General features: G+C 39.1%; 4 protein-coding genes across 4 annotated transcripts; 2 read left to right on the forward strand and 2 right to left on the reverse strand.

Moving 5' to 3' along the window:
• Positions 1-4,965: 4,965 nt before the first annotated feature.
• On the reverse strand, positions 4,966-6,720 carry MAL12 (alpha-glucosidase MAL12; the record flags this gene model as incomplete). Its single annotated transcript, XM_056226032.1, has 1 exon — positions 4,966-6,720. One exon carries the CDS (start codon positions 6,718-6,720, stop codon positions 4,966-4,968), a length of 1,755 nt encoding a protein of 584 aa, XP_056079790.1.
• Positions 6,721-7,564: 844 nt separating this feature from the next.
• Positions 7,565-9,421, forward strand: SMKI16G0015 (sugar porter family MFS transporter; the record flags this gene model as incomplete). Its single annotated transcript, XM_056226033.1, has 1 exon — positions 7,565-9,421. The coding sequence occupies one exon, from the start codon at positions 7,565-7,567 to the stop codon at positions 9,419-9,421; it is 1,857 nt and encodes a 618-aa protein (XP_056079791.1).
• An 853-nt stretch (positions 9,422-10,274) lies between these two features.
• Positions 10,275-11,666, reverse strand: SMKI16G0020 (Zn(II)2Cys6 transcription factor; the record flags this gene model as incomplete). The annotated part of the gene is made up of 1 exon (XM_056226034.1): positions 10,275-11,666. One exon carries the CDS (start codon positions 11,664-11,666, stop codon positions 10,275-10,277), a length of 1,392 nt encoding a protein of 463 aa, XP_056079792.1.
• Positions 11,667-12,962: 1,296 nt separating this feature from the next.
• On the forward strand, positions 12,963-14,732 carry SMKI16G0030 (glycoside hydrolase family 13 protein; the record flags this gene model as incomplete). The annotated part of the gene is made up of 1 exon (XM_056226035.1): positions 12,963-14,732. One exon carries the CDS (start codon positions 12,963-12,965, stop codon positions 14,730-14,732), a length of 1,770 nt encoding a protein of 589 aa, XP_056079793.1.
• Positions 14,733-15,527: the final 795 nt, after the last annotated feature.

Genomic DNA, 15,527 nt, shown 5'->3' on the forward strand with positions numbered 1-15,527 from the left:
TTAGTATGACTACTAGTTGATAGATGACAATTGATTTTCATTCCAACAGCTTGAGCTAGACTTTTCTGGTAAAGATCGTAAAATGAAGGTATTAGTAGAAGTTATCAACCGAAGGCTATGGTGAACGCACGTACATAAGGGCCGCATTGTATATGACGTGAACGATTTTACATATGATCGTGGTGTATGTCATGACAATCTTTTCTAGCATAGCTTTTATAAGGCTAGCGATTGTCCTGTACTGCGAAAGCTCTAACGAAAATAGAATGAATACCGTTCTGGAAATGAGAAATAGTCAGGAAACTTGAGGTACTGATGGACTTGTTAATAACAAGGTACACTCCACATTAAAGACATGTATTCTGAAAGCATTGGTCGTTTACAGGCAAGTTGCTGGCAGGTGCTGGACAGATAAGCATCCAGAGCTAACGGTCTGAGAAGGAAGGTGTTTTTAGTTTCCTTTCAGTTTTCGAAGTCGAATTCACTATATGAGAGAGCATTGTTTTTTGGAAGATCAATAAATCGTAAGGCTTTCTGCATTCAGTTATGTATAGGGCGAAGTACAATGATTGGCACTTCATGCAACGCACGAGCCATATTAACGCTTCAACGATATCTTATGTGTTACACCAAACATTCAATACGCTTTGTCTACTCAAGTCTGTCTCTACCGGCTGTCATCTTTCAATCATACAGCCAACTGTTGTACAATGTGCGCGTGCTTAGCTTTGGGCGGCATTTTTCAGCCTACACACACAGATGATGATTTTACAGCTGTATAATAAGCCAACTACTAGGAAGTCGTAAATGCAAAACTATGTCTCCAGAACCATATCGCCACAGACATGGCAGAAACCAAATATGAAAAGAGCGTGAGTTCTTTATCATCTGAAATATTTGATTGCTACAATTCCACACTACCCAAGCATGTATTCAGAGGTTTTTTCACCTGGTCTTGCTATGAGAACTTCAATTCCTTAACATTCCGTACTTGGCTATTACTGTGGTTACCGCTCATTATTGGGTGGAAACTACGTGGCAAAATGTGTTATTCGAGCATCGCTGGTTCGAAACGACGTGTCAATAGATGCTATCCAGTTTCCGTTACTACTCTTATGTTTTTGGTGCTGTACTGCTTATGGATAAACTCATACATATTCCGGGAACGTACCTTAGGGAAACAGGTTTCTCAATTCTCTAAAGAGATTATTAAAAATACACCAGGTACAGACATTGAAAACTGGGAACGTGTTGCAGAAAATTTCAACTTCTATCTATATGAAAACAAACTTTGGAACACTAAGTACTTTTTTTTTGATGATAACAGCTGCCATGAAGCATTCAGAAAGACAGTTCTAGAGCCATTCGCTGTGAAAGAAGACGACGCAGCCAAAACAAGACATTTAAGGATTCTGTCCCTTACATTGAAGAAGCATTGCAAGTTTATATTAGACAGGTAGACAGACAATGGCATTCGATCAATTCTGAAAGGTGTCTGCCCAATATCGAGATACGGCATCTTCAATTTCAGAAACATCGCTACGGTTCCAAACTCCTCTGGGCTTTCAAGAGAGTAACCATAAATAATCCACGCTTTTTGTGCCTCTATATCGCTTACTTGAATGGTATTTTAATTGCACCAAGAATAAGAACTTCACTGAATGTTCTTTGTCTTTTCTTCGTTCTTTTATGTCTGACAATTGAATATCTAATAGGGATGGACAGATTCAGGTTCCAATCAATGACATTGGTGGATAAAATGCGATTTTTATCATACATTAGTTGTGAATACGAGAAGTCCGATGCAGGAAGTTGGGCTCGAATCGTGAAGAGGACGAATGCTTACTTGTTTGAGCAGAAAATTTGGAACTCAGAAGTATTGTTTTCGGATGGCATTGATTGTGAAAAATTCTTTATACGGCATTTCAGTGCACCGGCATCTTCGCAAGCTCATGGGTCAGTCAGTTTCACGGATTGTGAACTGTGGCCATATATCAAAGAAATACATTCTGCTTGCGATGATGTGTGGCTTTGATTAAACGTATTGCTTTCCAAGGCCAGAAGCACTGTCCATAATGCTAATATTTTAAGCGGCAGTAGACTAGACAATATTTAATGAGTCTAGTTGGCAATAGGTCTCATATTATAGGAGCAGAAGTTAGTCCCCATTGAGCTACCCACGTTCCGTAGAGGGTTATAACAACGGGTGCTACTACTCTTAGTATATTTTCAACTGTTTCAAGGTATTCATTATACGTTTCTCGGGTTTTCCAGTCTATTCTGATTTATTCTCTTTTTGATTGTATTGCGATACTCAAGTATCAATATGTAGTGTGCTCAAGGTGCAGAGACATCTTGTAGAAAGTAATTTATATTTAAAACTCTTTATTGGACTTAATGGAAGTCGACACGAGGAACATTGATAACACAGTGAGAGTATGAATGAGACATATACGAGGGCAGCTGACAATTAGATTAATCTCCCCAGATTCTTGAATTTTTAAGGGTTACCCCTAATTGTAGAATCTCCCATAATGTATATAAATATCTCTCAGTATAAAAGAATCGCAAAATTTGTCGCGGATTTATAACTCATCTTCATTGCGTAGAACAATACTGAAATTTATTCACATGTTTAACATTATTGCTAGGAATCAGAATTTTTCCACTTTGATGGATAACCTGTTCCTTTATATATTGATATACACTTGCATAAAATTAAACCCTTCGTACCATCAAAAAAAAAAACTTTTTTCATTTTTCGTTACTTTCCAATGCCTATAACATTTCATTCGTAAAGGCGTCTATCTTTAGTTAGCGATGGTGTAGATACCGTCTTTCGATAAAGCACTAGAGATAGCTGGCTTTAATCTGCTGGAGTACCATGGCACACCAGTAATCATTCTGGTGACTTGGTCTGGGGCAATACCAGTCAACATGGTGGTGAAATCACCGTAGTTGAAAACAGCTTCTGCAATTTCGATTGGGTAGGTTTCAGTTGGGTGGGCGGCTTGGAAAGAATAATATTGGGCCAGGTGAGCTCTGATATCCGAGACGTAGACACCCAACTCGACCAAGTTGACTTTTTCGTCAGATTGAGCCAAAGTGGTGGTGGCAGAGACACCAGCAGCGATGGCAGCAACACCAGCAGCAATTGAAGTTAATTTTACCATTGTATTTGTTTTGTTTCTTAGTGGTGATATGGACTTACATATGAATAAGGGAAGGACGGAATATTCTCAGATAGGTGACCATAGCAGCCCTATTTATATGAACTTCCTAGCCAATTTTCCTTCCCAAACGAGACATCACCTGGAGCCTGCTTTTCATATCAATTTCCTCATGTGACTACTCTGGTCTCACACATATCCGTTCTGTTATTATGGAGATGCTTCCTTCTGTGCTGAAGCGATGCGTCTTTCATAGGTCCCGTATACGAGACGCACGCTTTATATTGCCTACATCTTTCGTTGCTTTCCCAGGGCACAAGAATGTTCTTTCACAGCGGAGGTACCTCTTAGGTGCCTTTAGATGCAGCTGCAGCTGTTGGCCAAGAAACAAAGCCAAAAAGCCAAGTTTTGCTCGAACCCTCGTTCACAGGTTATCTGGTTTTCATACTAAACGGTTGCTACGGAAAATTGTAGATTTTTCTTTTCTTAAAATAGAAAATAAAGGACTTCTCAGGTGCCGGAGTCGTATATTTTAGGGGTCTACAGTCTTGTACATGGTCATGAAATTATTGACGAGAATGAATGTATGTTTGAGGTGCTACGAAACTTTGAGCCCTGAAACGAAAGTAGCGTTCACTGAACTAAATCTATTTTAATGGTAAAATGAATTCGAGAACAGTACTAGAGTTCCGCATTTTAGGAAACCTTTGCCGCTGGGTGCTATGTGACTCTTTTATTCAGAGATGAAGAGAGACAAACATGAGAGCTATCATACGAACATTCTATTCTGGATGTGTCTCCTGGAAGCTGAGCTTGTGCATCTTTAAACTAGATAAGTTTGTGGTAATCCAAGCGAGGTGCATTTTTCCGACGAACAATCGAGTGATACATAAAATAAAAACCAAATGTGGAATGTGGATTTGTAATCTCGCAGTAAGATAAGGTGAAGCCACTACTGAGGAAGTCTTTAGGTAATACAATGTGCTAGCATTAAAAACTCAAAAAGTAATAGCATTATACTCCTCCCATCTTTTACCTTACTGTTTTTCATAAAATGATCATGGGGTGGCACCGCAACGCAGTTATTGGAGTTATAACCATATCGGCACTTTGTTCTATATGGCTTGAAAAACCAGCTGGAAAAATAGACGCACATTATATATTAACAATCGCTTAGTAAACACTATTACCGAGCAATAAGTGATGGCAATGTCGAAGCACCAGTTGTGATTGGGTTTGACGTAAACGCAGCCAGAGGTAATGTAAAAACGTCCTTGAATCTCGTTCGGGAGTTACATGACACTGGACATAGCAATAAACCCACCACGGACATTCGGAAAAATGTACTATCAGCATCGATATAAGTCTGTTAAAGTCTTCACATAAACATTAAATAACTACGTGCTTACCATTATAGTAATCTGCCAGTGACATTTATTTAGCGGTCCCACTATTTTATGTTTGCCCTTTTCTTTTTCACCGTTCAATATAATAAAGGATTCTCATTATTCATGATCAGAATACCAACACAGGAACTGGTAACAAGTTTTCGTTTCTTAGTCTTATCTACAAAGAAGGCTGGTATTATTTATGTTTCAGTAATATTTTGCGATTCACATTATACACATTAAAATATCATAATTGACGATAGAAATTGTTAAAAGTCTATTCACCATTGTGGTAAATGTGATTTTTTACAAATACCTTCACGTCATCATCACTTACATATTAAGAAAAATCTATCCAATGAGGGCCAGCTTTTGCTTGTTAAAGAGGCCGCCAATTGATGAGGAGTTTATTTGACGAGGTATAGTCTACCCTCCCAAGGTTTCAACACTCTAGAGGAGGCGTCCACATCGTCGTAATTTCCAAGCATGAAAGATAAGGAAGCGCCTTCTCTTGGTAAGTTGAATTCAACTTCTTCACCACTAAAATTTAAGGCTGCAAACAGCGTCTTGTCTTCATACTCTTTAGTGAAGCTAAAGATTTTGTCACTGTCTAAATCAATGAACTGAAAATCGTAACCATAAACCATAAGATCGTTATATTTCTTTCTAGCTTGCAGAGCCCTTCTCCAGAAGTTGAGGACTGAACCATTGTCTTTCGTTTCCTGCTCAACATTGATTCCCTGTTGAAACGATTCGTTCAGGAAGAACCAGGGCTTGACGTCTGGACCCGTAAAGCCAGCATTGGGTTTATCTTTAGACCATGGCATGGGGGTTCTCGAATGGTCTCTAGATACCAAGGCAATCCCTTCAAGAAAATCCTTCATTTCCTTGGAGTCCTTGCCAAACTTTTCTTTGATGATATTGTAATTGGTTTTGACATCGACGTCCTCGTATTTTTCAATTGGCCAGTTTTTGAGATTGATCTGGCCCAGCTCCTGGCCTTGATAGATATACAACGTACCTGTCAATGAACATTCCAACAATGCCAACAGCTTACCGGATACGGTACGATATTTGAGTGAATCATCAGCAAATCTCGTGATTGAGCGAGGTTGATCGTGGTTCTCGATATAGGTAGTAGCCCAACTGTCAGTACCGTTGATAAACAAGAAGTTAGATGCAATAGCTTCCTTCCATTCTTTTAAAGTGAAGGGGACCTTATTGTAATGGAAAAATGGAGAGGTGCCAATATCGACGTGTGAGAAAGAAAAAACTTCACTGATTTCGTATCTGGCTGCACTGGTGTATAATGCATTATCTTTCCCATGAGCAACTTCACCTACTGTCATTATTTCTCTTCCATCTTTAACTCTATTTTTCATGAACCTGTTTAACTCTTGGTGGTATTCATGGATTCTAGGACCATTATGAGACCCCCAATTCGGGTGTTGCAACTCGGAGGTTTTGTCGAAAATTGGAGAGTCTGGTAAGCCAGGACGTTTTGAGTATAAACCAGCGGTATCTATTCTAAAGCCGTCCACACCACGGTCTAGCCAGTATCCAACAGCACTCTCAAAAATTTCTTTTCTGCAATCTTCGTTTTCCCAATTCAAATCAGCCTGGTCATTGGCAAATAGACGCAAATAGAATTCATTTGTAGTTTCATCGAACGTCCAGGCCGGTCCACCAAAGAAAGATCTCCAGTTGTTTGGAGGGATTGGTTTACCATTTTCATCGTAACCTTTTGGTGGTCTCCAAAAAAACCAATCACGCTTTGGATTGGTCTTCGAGGATCTGCTCTCTTTGAACCATTTGTGCTCTGTAGAGCAATGGTTAATGACCAAATCAGTGATGAATTTCATACCAAGCTTGTGGGTTTTGTCAATAAGCTCAAAACAGTCCTCATTGGTACCGTAAGTTGGCCAGACTTTTTCGTAGTTAGATACGTCATACCCCATATCCTGCTGTGGGGAATCATAAAATGGACAAACCCAAATAGCGTCAACTCCAAGATCTTTGATGTACTGCAGCTTGGAAGTTATCCCTTTTAAATCACCCCAGCCATCGTTGTTAGAGTCTTTAAAACTTGCTGGGTAGATTTGATAGATTGTGGCTTCTTTCCACCATTTCTTTTCAGTCTCAGGATGATCAGAGATAGTCATTTCTATATTTTGGTTATGTTTGACTTATTTATCTTTCAAGTTAATCTAAATATCTATTCACAAGAAATGATTTATATCTTTTAAAACTAAATCGCGGGGCTTTTTATACCTTGTGTGGTGACCCCAGAAAATCATGCTGCAAGAGGAAGGTCGAGCAAAGGAGCTTGCCGTCATACGTTGATTCTATCATTCCACTACACAGGCCATAATATATCAAGAAAAAGAAAAGACTATATCGACTTCGAACAAACCTTAATTGTGTGGAGTTCGCGAAAAATCGCGGATAAACCCTGTAAACCTAAACCCCATATTGTACGATATTTTTAACGAACTCCGCAAAAAGGAAAAAGATTATATAAAAGCGAGAGTTTAAGCGAGTTTGCAACAAGTTTCTACCGCTTGGAACGTTTATCACAATCAAATGGTTGTTAGTTTTCGTACCTAGGCAGTGAAGTTATTCAGGGGAAGGACATACTGTTATAGATTCGAAATTATATTGCGTCCTTTCTTACGTTTAACTCCAGTTTTGTGCAGGTTCTATAACGTCCCACATGCTTTTGTGGGCAACAAGCTCTTGAAATATTCTTCTTGTACATCCCAGTGGCTGTATAAACTCTTCTCCTGATGTCGCCTATTCTACATTGAATCACAACTACCTAGAGAAGTATCCATGGGCACACAGTTTAGTTCATTTCCAACCGTTTTCATTTTACATTTCGGTCAGAGTACATAGTGCTTTCTATACATTATATAAAGAGGTACAATATTCTTCAGAATTGTTGTGGTGGGTCTTAAAATATTCAACAGAACAGATACAATTACATCGAAAAACTATTAACTAACAATGAAGGGCCTATCCTCATTGATAAACAGAAAAAATGACAAGATCGACTCTAACTTAGATGAGATCGAGAACGGCATGAAAACTACAGAACTCAACTCGATAGAGATGCAGGAGCAAGGTAAGAAATCTGACTTTGATCTTTCCCATCTTGAATACGGTCAAATTTCACTAACACCAAGCGATAATAATGAAGATAATGATGAGGAAGTTCCGAGAATTCTCGACGAAGTTGTCCAGGACGCTAAGGATGCAGATGAAAGTGAGAGGGGGATGCCACTCATGACAGCTTTGAAAACATATCCTAAAGCTGCTGCTTGGTCGCTGTTAGTCTCCACAACGCTGATTCAAGAAGGTTATGATACTGCCATTCTTGGATCTTTCTATGCTTTGCCTATTTTCCAAAAGAAATACGGTTCTCTGAATAGTAAGACGGGAGAATATGAAATTTCAGTTTCTTGGCAGATTGGTTTATCATTATGTATTGTAGCAGGTGAGATTGTTGGTTTACAAATGACTGGCCCTTTTGTGGATTATATGGGTAATCGTTACACGTTGATTTTGGCGTTGTTCTTCTTAGCTGCTTTCACTTTTATTCTGTATTTTTGCAAAAGTTTGGGCATGATTGCTGTGGGCCAAGTACTGTGTGGTATGCCATGGGGCTGTTTCCAATGTTTGACTGTCTCATATGCCTCCGAAATCTGTCCTTTGGCTCTAAGATACTACCTGACAACTTATTCAAATTTATGCTGGGCGTTCGGCCAACTTTTTGCTGCCGGTATCATGAAGAATTCCCAGAACAAATATGCTAACTCAGAATTGGGATATAAGCTACCATTTGCTTTACAATGGATCTGGCCTCTTCCCCTGGCAATAGGGATTTTCTTTGCACCTGAATCACCATGGTGGTTGATTAAAAAAGGAAGAATAGAACAGGCGAAAATATCGCTAGAAAGGACATTGAGTGGTAAGGGTCCCGAGAAAGAATTGCTGGTAAGTATGGAACTAGATAAAATCAAAGTTACTATTGAAAAGGAACAAAAACTGTCGGATTCAGAAGGATCCTACTGGGATTGTGTAAAGGACTGTATAAATCGGAGAAGAACAAGAATTGCATGCCTGTGTTGGATCGGTCAAACCACCTGTGGTACACAATTAATAGGGTATTCAACTTATTTCTACGAAAAAGCTGGTGTTGGTACTGATACAGCTTTCACTTTTAGTATTATTCAATACTGTCTTGGTATAGCTGCAACATTTTTATCCTGGTGGGCTTCAAAATATTTTGGCAGATTTGATCTTTACGCATTCGGACTGGCCATTCAAACTGTTTTATTATTTATTATAGGAGGTCTAGGATGCTCGGACACACATGGTGCCAAAATGGGAAGTGGTGCTCTGTTAATGGTTGTCGCGTTCTTTTACAACCTCGGTATTGCCCCTGTGGTTTTCTGCTTAGTTTCTGAAATACCATCCTCGAGGCTAAGAACTAAATCGATCATTCTAGCTCGTAACGCTTATAATATGGCATGTATTGTAACTGCTGTTTTGATATTATACCAGTTGAACTCGGAAAAATGGAATTGGGGTGCAAAGTCAGGTTTTTTCTGGGGAGGACTATGTTTTGCTACTTTAGTATGGGCTGTTATCGATTTACCTGAAACTTCCGGTAGAACCTTTATGGAAATAAACGAATTATTTAGGCTTGGTATTCCAGCTAGAAAGTTCAAGTCGACTAAAGTAGACCCATTTGCGGCTGCCAAAGCGGCTGGAGAAGTTGTTCATAAAGACCCCAAGGAAGATATGGAAACTTCCATGGTAGAAGAAGGGCGGAGTACACCTTCCATAATGAATAAATGATTTTTCATTCAACAGGTAAATATGACACTCTTATTTTATTTAACACATATAGTATTTTTTTATCGTTATAATTTTTGATTTTATTATTTGACACAGAACTTCAGTTTTTACATTATCTAAACAGAGTTTTTGTTTCTGAGATATCGAAACTAATTGTGTATAATTGTCAAGTAATAACAAAAAAAAAAAAAAAAGAATGGAAAAAGCATGTAAAACGGTAAAGGATACCAACTAAGTAATGTTATTCCAGTATATATATTATCGTTAGAAGGCTGCTATGTAAGCATTTTCCAAGAGTTGGCTTGATAGCTCTGAAAAAAAGAAAATCTTTCCATTACCTTACAGAATCCAGATATGCACTTATAGGATAAAATATGATGATAATAAATCACACAAAGTATGTCGATAATCCTTCGTAGGCCATATGTTAGGTGATAGACGTTGTTGCATTAAGCAAATTTCACCAATCGTAGAGGTGACCTATATCAGTCATATTAACAACTTGGCCAATACCGCCGTATTCTCTCGGACTCTATAAAATAACATTACCTGTTTTAAAATGCCATCTTTTCATTTACAATAACAGACATCGGAATATATTTAGGTCACGATGATTGTTCAATGATTTTAACTCAGGTGCAAATAGTCATGATCTTGAAAAAATAATTCGTACACTTGATACAGAAAAGGACACCAAAGCAGGAACACTTTTTTATAGAAAAGAGATCCTCAAGAAGTAGCGGGTATCTTTTTGACTGACAACCAAAATTCATTTACATCAGATATTTTGCCGCCTTTTAAATTGTTCGTCATGAACTAGTGATAAAACAATCTACAAAAAAATAAGTTGAAGTCACCTTTTACGCAAATCCTCACTTGACTTCGGAGGCCTAGAGATCGGAAGAGTGATGAGAGCACTTTGGCATTTAGTTACAAAACTCTCGACCAATTTTCCGTCATAGTGTTTTAGAGAGAAAACGAATTTTGATATTTCGCACAAAACCTTCCAAGCTTCCGATTCTGTATTCTGGCCATACTGATTCACGACATCTACGAGCGCGTTGGCCACTTCTAACGCCTTTGCGGGTATTCCAGGGCCATGAACTCCATAAAGATTAGCAGGAGTCAAGAACACATCATCTAGCATGTCCCTTGCAATCTCAACAGGTATTTGTGCATTGTTAGAGGTGGATAAGAAATTGATACTTTTTGTTTGAAAAACCAGCCTCCAGGCCAGTACTCTAATCCAATGTCGTGAGAAAGAGATATCAACGTAGCCATATGACCATGGTTCTATCTCCAACGATGCTGTGTGAAGTTCCTTCCATATTCTTTTCAAGGAATCTTCGGTACAGGAAGAATTAGAGGAGTCAGTAGCTAAAGCATCAAAGAAGCATTTTCCTGGTACAGTGAAGACCCTGATCATCTCCAGAAAACTATCCAAAGAAAGTCGTGGGTCAGTTACAATCTCAGGTTGTGGCGCGGATATGGTAGCATCCAGGCTTGTTCCACAATGAATATATACAGCGTAGTATCTTTCTGTCAATAGAAGCAAATAAAATATCTTTCTTCTAAGCTGCTGTTCTTCAAATGAAAGAGACTCATATGATTTTTCTCTATGAAGTTCCGTGACCTTAATAAGACTAATTGCCGCACTGGAAAGTCTGTATGAAGTCTTTGTGTCAGAAAACTGTGAGAAGCACCGATGCAAACAGTAGTAGGTCATAATTTTGAACAAATCGCAGTTGTCGAGATCATCGAATTGCTGGCGTGATGAGACGCATAGAAACGTTAACTGTCTTCCACTAAAAGAAGTACCATCTTCAAAATCTATCTCAGTTTGCAAATCACTAAGAGTAGCGGCCGACAGAGCGATCAGGAACCAATATACGTAGTTGTCATCGTATTTTTCCTCCAGAAGTTTATGAAGATCATCATAAGAGAGCAGAGGCCAAATTACATATAGTTTATCATGATATAGCCTTAGACATTTATCAATAAGTTTCTTTGGAACCTTAAGAGATATTTCTAAAGCAGTCATGCAGTTGTTATTTTCACTGAACGTTTGCGTTTCAGCAATTTTCTTTAAACTTCTCGATCTAATATTTTTGGGCCCTCTTTTTTTCAATGGTTGTAGATAAGTACATTTCAAATCGTGTTGAAGGCAACGATTACATGGTTTATCACCGTCACACTTTACTCGCCGAACACGACAGCAGTCGCATGCTTGTTTTGCCAAAGTCATTTCTAAAATAAAACTTATATTAAAAGAATCCTTTCTTTAGCTTCATTTGGTGTTTACTTTATTTTCTGTGAAAGAAGGATCTTGAAATCATTATCTGTTGTATTTAAGTTCTTGATCATGGAGGAACGGACAATAAAAACCGGGGGCGGGGTAAGACTCCGCAATAAATTCGGGAGAAAAGAGGTACCATAATAAAGAACAGGCTACTTTAGACCAAAAGCAGAGCTGTTTTGGATGATTTATTCGAAAATATAGAGGGTTCCCCGAGAACTCAACCTCTCTGCCCTTGAAGTGCCTTTTCAATGAGGCTTGAAGCATGTAAGTTGATCACTCTGCTCGGGCGTTCGTACTAAAATTATGAGGTGGAGGCAAGCTTCATGGAAAAATTTTCAAATCGAACAGACTCACGATTCTACAACTACGAAGTAATTACGAAAAAAGAGCATCGGGTCAGGATTCTTCCCTGGTTGCAGTCATGCAATAATGAGATACAACGATAGAGTAAGACGGAACTAAAGGAGACATGCATTTTTGTGCGTTAATTTTTTGTGCGCATATATTAGGCAATTTACAGAGAAGGAGATATTCTCCCATGCAGCAAACATCAAGTGCCACCGCGTTTGTATTTCTGCTAGTGTACTCTTTCGAATGGATATCCCCCATCTGCATCGTTCGTGTGTATATGCATGTGTATTGTTTAAGGGACATAAAAGATTATCCATTGAACTGGAGAAAAAAAGTTTATTCGCGTGGGGTGAGGGGCGTTAATTCTCGGAGAAATTCTCGGCATCAGGAAATAAACCGAGATCAGTTTATACGTTACGTAAGGATAGGGTCTTTGTCGCAGGGGAATATCTCGGAGAATTTCTCGGGGAAATTTGGACAATAACCCCATAACCTTTGTACAAGTAAGCACTAGCATCATTTTCAACTAAAGATGGATTAGAGGATAAGGTTGATTATTGCACTTCTACCCCACAAAATCAAGCCCCTTGATGAAGCAATCTGGTATCTATGTCACTGAGTTATTTTGCCGAAGTTCTAATATTCCGTTGAGATATTCGGAGAAAACAAAGTAGCTCATTTCTTAACTCTTGTCATGGCGCACACTACTTTGAATTAGGAAGATTAGTTTTCTCATGAAATATAATTGTACTTAAAGGGCACAATTAAGTTCTCAGTAATACATGTTGTGTTGGTAACCGGGAAATTTCAAACTCTAGGAGCATAAGTAAATCAAAGAGATTACTCACGTAAGATTAATCAGATTTACTCACGTAAGATTATTTTATACTAATGACTATTTCTTCTGCGCATCCAGAAACAGAACCTAAGTGGTGGAAAGAGGCCACCATCTATCAGATTTACCCAGCAAGTTTCAAAGACTCCAACAACGATGGATGGGGTGACATGAAGGGTATTGCTTCCAAGTTGGAGTACATCAAAGAGCTTGGCGCCGATGCCATCTGGATTTCGCCATTCTACGACTCGCCACAAGACGATATGGGTTACGATATTGCCAACTACGAGAAGGTGTGGCCAACTTATGGTACAAATGAGGACTGTTTTGCCTTGATTGAAAAAACACACAAGCTAGGTATGAAATTCATTACCGACCTGGTCATCAACCATTGTTCCAGCGAACATGAATGGTTCAAAGAGAGTAGATCTTCCAAGACCAACCCAAAGCGTGACTGGTTCTTCTGGAGAGCTCCTAAGGGCTATGACGCTGAAGGCAAGCCAATTCCTCCAAACAACTGGAAGTCTTATTTCGGTGGTTCCGCATGGACATTCGATGAAAAGACGCAAGAATTTTACCTGCGTTTGTTTGCCACTCGTCAACCAGACCTTAATTGGGAAAGTGAAGATTGCAGAAAGGCAATCTACGAAAGTGCGGTTGGATATTGGCTAGACCATGGTGTCGACGGTTTTAGGATTGATGTGGGGAGCTTGTATTCTAAAGTCCACGGCTTACCAGACGCTCCCATTATCGATAAGAGCTCAATTTGGCAATCCAGTGATCCAATGACTTTGAATGGGCCACGTATTCATGAGTTTCACCAAGAATTGAACAAGTTTATCAGAGACAGAGTTAAGGATGGTAGAGAGATCATGACAGTCGGTGAAATGCAGCATGCATCCGACGAGACCAAGAAGCTATATACAAGTGCTTCCAGACACGAGCTTGGTGAGTTATTCAATTTTTCCCATACCGATGTTGGGACTTCCCCCTTGTTCCGTTACGACTTGGTCCCATTTGAATTGAAGGATTGGAAAATCGCCCTTGCAGAGCTTTTCAGGTACATTAACGGGACTGATTGTTGGTCAACAATCTATTTGGAAAACCACGACCAACCTCGTTCTATCACGAGATTTGGTGACGATTCTCCAGAGAACCGTGTCATTTCTGGTAAGTTATTGTCAGTTCTATTGGCGTCGCTGACCGGCACTTTGTTCATTTATCAAGGACAAGAGCTGGGTCAAATCAATTTCAAGGACTGGCCTGTTCAAAAGTACGAGGATGTTGAAATTAGGAACAACTACAAGCTTATAAAGGAAGAGCATGGGGAAAAATCAGACCAAATGAAGAAGTTTTTGGAAGGAATTGCTTTAATCTCTAGGGATCATGCGAGAACCCCTATGCCTTGGACTCATGAAGAACCAAATGCTGGCTTCTCTGGTCCCGACGCTAAACCATGGTTTGATTTGAATGAGTCCTTTAGGGAAGGCATTGATGTTGAGGACGAGACCAATGATCCAAACTCTGTTTTGAACTTTTGGAAACAGGCCTTGAGATTCAGAAAGGCGCACAAGGACATTACTGTCTACGGTTATGAGTTTGAGTTCATCGATTTGAACAACAAAAAGTTGTTTAGCTTCACAAAGAAGTACAATAACAAAACATTGTTTGCTGCTTTGAACTTTAGCTCTGATAGTGTGGAATTCACGATTCCAAATGACAGCGCATCGTTTAAGTTAGAGTTTGGGAACTACCCAAAGAAAGAAGTCGATGCGTCTTCCAGAACTTTGAAGCCATGGGAAGGAAGGGTCTACATCGATGAATAAAAAATGAAGATACCGGCGTTTGCTCAAGAGTTTGAAACTCTGAGAGAGTGGTAGCTGTGCTTTTCTATTTATTTCCGGATAAGTGAGCAGATACTATCAAAAGAGTGAACGTTAACTCTATCTTCAATAAGTTTGTATATTTTTATATGTCATGATCACGTAACGGTATTGTATTGTATATTGTTTAACAATTGCAGTTCAGAATAAACAGCTTGTGGTCCTACAAAAGGATACACCAAAATTTGGTAGGATGTTCATGTACATGTTGCTGGGAATAAAAAACTTAAGATCCTGATTATGCTCCCTCCCTGTGAGACTTCTCTGCACGGGTATCCGGAACAAACAAAAGTTCTCCTTGAGAACTGTTGGCTGCAAAATGTTTCGTAAAATCCGTTCAATCTTCCATGTTTTAAAATACTGTTCATTTTCTATAGGCTCAACAAATAGTACCGATATCCTCCATTACTTCCGATAATCTTTGGTGTGGGGTTTAAGTTAACTATATTATTCCATGAATTCGTCCGATTCACAGGTATTTGCGAGGGATAAGATGCGTGATACCGCACGAAATGCAATTAGCCCTAGACAACGCTAGAGATGTTTATGATGGTAAAAGACGACAAGTTTGATGATCGATATTCCACTTCACGCGGTTATTCTGAATTTCCTTAACATACTATAAATGAGGAGTGCTAAACATATTCCCTCATTCATCCTAATTTTTATATTGTAAGAGATGGCCATTTAGTTGAAAATGAAAAGTAGTACTTAGATGGCTGTTTTTTTTTGCACCCC

The sequence above is a fragment of the Saccharomyces mikatae genome (genome assembly GCF_947241705.1).
Source record: "Saccharomyces mikatae IFO 1815 strain IFO1815 genome assembly, chromosome: 16".
Classification (NCBI taxonomy): Eukaryota; Fungi; Ascomycota; class Saccharomycetes; order Saccharomycetales; family Saccharomycetaceae; genus Saccharomyces; species Saccharomyces mikatae.